General features: G+C 40.5%; 1 protein-coding gene across 1 annotated transcript in view; it reads left to right on the forward strand.

The window, feature by feature from the left end:
* LOC110268503 (protein ZINC INDUCED FACILITATOR-LIKE 1-like) overlaps window positions 1-6,419 on the forward strand; it is a 22,025-nt gene that overhangs the window by 1,947 nt on the left and 13,659 nt on the right. The window contains exons 4-7 of the mRNA XM_021114734.1: window positions 95-197; window positions 5,803-5,905; window positions 6,008-6,061; window positions 6,162-6,224. Of these exons, the coding sequence (XP_020970393.1) occupies window positions 95-197; window positions 5,803-5,905; window positions 6,008-6,061; window positions 6,162-6,224 (323 nt within the window). The remainder of the gene's footprint in view (window positions 1-94; window positions 198-5,802; window positions 5,906-6,007; window positions 6,062-6,161; window positions 6,225-6,419) is intronic.

Consider the following 6,419-nt stretch of genomic DNA (forward strand, 5'->3'; position numbering starts at 1 on the left):
ATACTAGCATGATATATATATACTATCTTTTTAATTATGTTTAATTTAATTTGTTTATTAGATCCTGATATATATATATAAAAAAATGTTGTAGGATCTTCATTCATGCTGGGGAGAGCTCTAACATCTATATTATGGGGAATGGTATCTGATCGTTATGGTAGAAAACCCGTTATTATTTTTGGTGTTATTACTGTGTAAGTATATATAATTATTACATTTTACATCTGTCTTCATTCAAATTATTATAAATTATTCTTAGACCAAAATACATATGTTTGTGCGTTCGGCCTCTGCGTCGGCGTGTTGGCGAAGGGCCACCTGCAAGGATACTCCGATGTTAAATTTAGAGTTTGTATGAATAGGCTGCCAATTAAAGTTAGGGTGACGTATCTCTAAAAGTGATAGATCATTCCCTATTTATACTCTGTGTTCGAGTAGATTTCTTGTGATCAGATCCACCTGCATAAAAGTTTCTGTTAGTTGTCCAAATTTTTCGTAGAATGAGAGGTGATGCACGGGTCGTCTCTTGATCTGGGTCAGTGGACTTGTCGATTGGTGACTTGCGACTGAACCCGAATCATTAATGAAGGCCAGAATAACATATATTTAAGAATAATCATTAATTGGACGAATGCTGGGACAAATCTGTTGACAGGGCCGGGTCTGTTGAAACCGGGTCGGGGGAGAAGGTGCAAGCAGGTGCTGACCCGACCAGGCCAAGACGCATCAGCTGCGCTTCCCCTGCTGGAGGGTGGAGATGCTGCGCAGACCCAGGGACGAGGTACACGGCAAGTGGAGGACTTCCGTGACGTGATCCGCGACTGCCAGGACAACGCGTGCAGATCAACACCAAGGCAGCCAAGTTCAGGCTCGGTTCAGGGTAGAGATGGTGATGTTCAGATTGTGAATGGTGATGGATACGGCGTCAGTGACCGTCGCCGAGAGTTGAACCGTGGAAGCCATGAGGCCGCGAGCAACGTTGAAGGTTCTCAGTGACTCCTAGACACGATGAGGGATGGGGCGGTGACTAGGAAGGCGATGCAAATTGCAAGTGGCGATCCCGAGGGTTTGGTGGCTGAGGAAATCGTGATAAATCCGGGTGAGAGGGTTATTGGAAGGATTGGAGGGTCTGAGAAGGATGATAACAACCATGTAGATGCGCACGATGCTGGGGAGGCCAGTGATGATGGGAATGAGGGGGATATTGATGGGGAATCCGAATCTGATGGGGAGCTCAAGGCTATGAATATTCCTCAAAACAGAGAAGGGGATATCGTAGAAGAAGTAGATGCTGAGACTGTAAATGGAGGCCCTGTAACGAAGTTGAATAAGAGGAAGCAAGTACAAGATGGCAATGTTTATGGGAATATACAAATAAAAGAATTCATCGAGGATAAAAATGAGGAAACGGGTGAGAACCAGTATGCGATACTAGAGGAGCAGTTGTTAGAAAATAAGAAGACTTGGGAAATAGCAGTAGAGTCTGATGCAGTGTTGCTTGACGAAGAGGAGGACATCATGGCCATCCTCCAAGCCCAAAATGAAGAAATTGCCCAGAGAAGAAGGCTGGCGAAACAAAAGGCGAAAGTAAGAAGAAGCAGACCCAAAAACAATAAAAAGGTGTGTAATAATCCTACTAAATGATCTTTAGTTCATGGAATATTAGGGGGTTGAGGGGAGATGGGAAGATGAGAATGATTAAAGATCTGAGGAAAAAATTTAAGATTCACATGTTAGGATTGATAGAGACTAAAAGGCAAGTAATTACAAAGTTTGATGTGGCAAATATGTGGGGGTGTGATAATGTTGGATGGGAATATGTTGAGTCTGACGGTGCATCGGGTGGGTTGCTATTGTTATGGGATGAAATGATTTTTGAAATGAGTAATAGTCACAAAGGGGAGAGATGGTTATGTGTGGAAGGAAAGATAAGGACGAATAATTTCAACTGTGCTTTCGTATTGGTTTATGGGGCTTATACTAGGGATGAAAAACTTGCTGTGTGGGAGGAATTGAGATATATTTCCGGGTTATGTCAGGTCCCTTGTTGTTTTATGGGTGATTTTAATGAAATTGTACAAGTAGAGGAGAGAAAAGATGCTATTAGCTTACCAGCGTCTGCTGAAGAATTTAGAAATTGGGTTCAAAAAATGCACCTGGTGGACCTACCGCTTAATGACCGTAAATTTACGTGGTTCAGAGGTCGCTCATGTAGTCGGATTGACAGAGTGCTGGTGGATCTAGAATGGGTTGAACAGTTTCCTGAGATCCGTCTAAGAGGAGGGCCTAGAGGATTGTCAGATCACTGTCCACTGATAGTTGAGGATACAAGATTGAGGTACGGTCCTAGACCATTACGAAGTTTGGACTCGTGGTTTACACATGAAGGCTTCCTCAGAATGGTTAAGGAGGAATGGAGAGGCTTAGGAGAGATGCATTTTACTGATAAACTGAAGGCTTTAACGGGTCCTCTGGGGAGATGGCACAGAGACAACTTTGGTGACATGGATAGGAAAATCATGAGGTTTGAGGAAGAGATTAAGTATATGATGGAACAGTGGAAGCTAGAAGAAAGGCGCTAGTGACTTGCTGTGAGAAGTGGTATGCCAGAAAGAAATTGCATTGGAAACAGATGTCACGTTCACGACTTGCGAAGGACATGGACAGAAACACCAGGTATTTCCATAATATAGCCTCAACAAGGAGAAGGAATAACAGGCTGGATGGTTTGGTGATAAATGGGAGAATGGTAAGAAACCAGGCTAGAATAAAAATTGCTATTCGATAGTTTTACAAGAATTTATATCATCAAGAAAAGTCACCTACAGTGGGTTTTAGGGATAGTCTGGTGGAGGTGATAAATGGCGAGGATGATGCAGCTCTGGAGGTACTGCCGTCGGTTGAGGAGATTAGAGAGGCGGTATGGGATTGTGAATCAACTAGGGCACCTGGAAGTGACGGTTACAACATGAACTTCATCAAGAAGTGCTGGGACGAGATTGGGGCTGAGTTCACGGCAGCTGTATTGGGTTTCTTTCAAACATCTAAGCTACCAACGGATGCTAACATCACTTGGGTTGCCTTGGCACCAAAATTCATTGGAGCGAAGGAGATAAAGGATCTTCGACCAATTAGTATGGTTGGCTGTGTGTATAAAGTGATTTCGAAGGTTCTGGTCAGGAGAATGAGATCAATCATGCCAGATCTGGTTGGAGAAACTCAGAGTGTTTTTGTTAAAGGGCGGAAAATACATGATGGGGCGCTTATTTCCTGTGAAACAGTACATTGGCTTAAGAGGATGAAAAAGGAAGCGGCAATAATCAAGCTTGATTTTCAAAAGGCATATAATATGGTCAAGTGGAGTTTTGTGGACATTGTGTTGCAGAAGATGGGATTTGGGCGAAGATGGAGAGAGTGGGTTATGGAGTGTATCACCACAACCTCTATGTCGGTGTTAGTAAACGGCTCACCAACGAAGCCGTTCAAGATGGAAAGAGGACTGAGACAAGGTGACCCGCTATCTCCATTCTTATTTGTGCTTATAGTTGATGTATTACATAGGATGATTGGAGAGGCAGTTAGGAACGGAAGGATAGCTCCACTGTTTGTTGGGCGAGACAATATAGAACTATCACATCTCCAGTTTGCTGATGATACGGTGCTATTATGCCCGCCAGATGAGGAGACTATTACGAATTATAAGAGACTTCTACGATGTTTTGAGGTTATGTCGGGGCTGAGTATCAATTTTGATAAATCCAGCTTGATCCCCATCAATTGTGACCAACAGTGGGCTCGGAGTACGTGTAGCCTATTGGGATGCAAGGCGGCGACTCTCCCGATCAGATACCTTGGAATCCCCTTAGGAGCCAATTCGAGGCTGGTTAAAACCTGGAAGCCAATCTTAGACAAAGTGGAGGAAAAGCTTAGCTTGTGGAAGTCTAAGATACTCAACAAAGCGGGAAAGTTGGTCCTCATAAAAGCAGTACTAAGTAGCCTGCCAGTATACTACTTAAGCTTATACAAGATGCCTAAAGCGGTTGCAGAAAAGTTGATCTCCCTACAGAGAAGGTTCTTATGGAGCAAGGAAGACGGTAGGAACAGGATGGCGTTGGTTAAGTGGGACATAGTCCAGGCCCCAAAGAAACTAGGGGGGTTAGGAGTTGGCAATGCTATGGTTAGGAATACTGCTCTTCTTTTTAAGTGGTGGTGGAGATTCTCAAAAGAGGAGTGCTCTCTGTGGAAGAAGGTGGTCTGCTCGTGTAACAATCTCTCTCCTAATAAGCTTTTATCTACCCAGACTTTACCCACTAAAGGGGGCCCATGGAAGGACATATGCCAGCTACAGGTTAAGGAGCAACATATCAGAGATAAGATGATAACTGGCTTAACTATGGAGATTGGTGATGGCAGAAAAACTCACTTTTGGGAAGACGTCTGGCTCAGTTGTGGAGTTCTTAAGGATAGGTTTCCAAGGCTCTTCTCGGTTTCAGCTCAAAAAGGATCAACCATAGGGATTTGTGGGTTTTGAGATGGACTTGAGTGGATTTGGAACTTCCAATGGAGGCATGAGTTATTCCAGTGGGAGTTGAAAATGGTGAACCAATTACATGATACCCTGAGACCGGTTAAACTGTCCATAGGAAAAGAGGATAGAGTTGTATAGAAATTTGACAGACAAGGTATTTTTTCTACTAACTCATTTGTGCAGGTGTTGCAGGCGGAAACACTCCCGGATGACATAACAAGCTATAGCTTCACCAAGACTATTTGGAAAGGTTTAGTCCCTCCAAGAGTTGAGCTGTTTGCTTGGTTTGTTTTGATAGGCAGAGTGAACACTAAGGAAAGATTGTCTCGACTCGGTATTCTTAATCAAGATGAGAATATGTGTGTATTATGCTCCAAGGAAGTTGAATATGTCCACCACTTGTTCCTGGGATGCGAATTCTCTTGGCAGGTGTGGTGTGCTTGGTTATCCGATTTCGGCCAATCGTGGTCAATGCCAGGTTCTCTGAAGGAACATTTTCTAAGCTGGACAGGTGCTACTAGTAGAAAAGAGGTGAGAAAAAAGTGGTTCGTAAGCTTCTTCGCAATTGTATGGAATATCTGGTTAGAAAGGAATCGGAGGTTGTTTCAGAATAAAGCTAAATGTGTTGGAGACATCATCAACTTGTCACTACTAAACTACAGAGAGTGGAGGTGTGAAGATCCCTTTGGTTGTTGATGGCAATGCCGGAGATAACACTGGGATAGCTTGTTTTTAATTTTATGTAGAGTCTATAATTTGTGTCGTTGTCTGTGTGTTCCGCTCCACGTTTGTGTTGAGCTTCTTTGTTTCAAAAAAAAAAAACATATATTAAGAATACCAATACTATATAAATTCTAGAAATCACTCACTCATTTAAATGGCATTATATTAATATTTATAATCAAAATTCGTCATAAACCATATAATTAAATGTGATATTATTCTATTACAAAAAATGTGATTATTCAGCAATGAAAATTTTATTTATTTTTTAAGTTAATTACTTCTATTAGAAAAATATGTGAAACATATATATAAATACATGGTGGCCATCTTTTGTGTTTACAGAATATTTTCATTAAAAAAATTTCTAAATTAACTTTTTATTCTTTCTTCACCTTAAATTAAATGTTTAATTTATATATTTGGTGTACTCTAATTATTACTAAATAGTGGTGTTATTAATTAGTGCAAAGAAAGTTAAATATCTTTAAATAAATCAAATGACTTTTACTATTAAACAAATAACAATATAATAATGTTGCATGCAGTGTGATATTCAACACATTATTTGGCCTCAGCACAAATCTTTGGATGGCTATTAGCATGAGATTTCTACTTGGAAGTTTAAATGGTTTGCTTGGACCAATAAAAGTACCATTTTTTTTCTTATTACTCATCAATATTATTATATTCATTATTGTTTTATATATTCAAAGCTCAATTATTATTAGAAATTAAATCACATATGAACAGGCTTATGCTACTGAGATTTGCAGAGAAGAACACCAAGCTATTGGACTCTCAACCGTACGTATCACTAATAAAACATGATTTTTAGAAGTTGGTATATCCATCATCATCATCATAGTAATAATTATTAATTAGTTTAAGTTTGATATAATTTCAGGTTGTTGCAGCTTGGGGAGTAGGTTTAGTCGTTGGACCAGCATTGGGAGGTTATCTTGCTCAGGTAATTAAACACCAAGCTACTCAACCGTACGTATCACTAATAAAACATGATTTTTAGAAGTTGGTATATCCATCATCATCATCATAGTAATAATTATTAATTATTAATAGTTTGATATAATTTCAGGTTGTTGCAGCTTGGGGAGTAGGTTTAGTCGTTGGACCAGCATTGGGAGGTTATCTTGCTCAGGTAATT

This window comes from Arachis ipaensis, chromosome B10, assembly GCF_000816755.2.
Source record: "Arachis ipaensis cultivar K30076 chromosome B10, Araip1.1, whole genome shotgun sequence".
Lineage (NCBI taxonomy): Eukaryota > Viridiplantae > Streptophyta > Magnoliopsida > Fabales > Fabaceae > Arachis > Arachis ipaensis.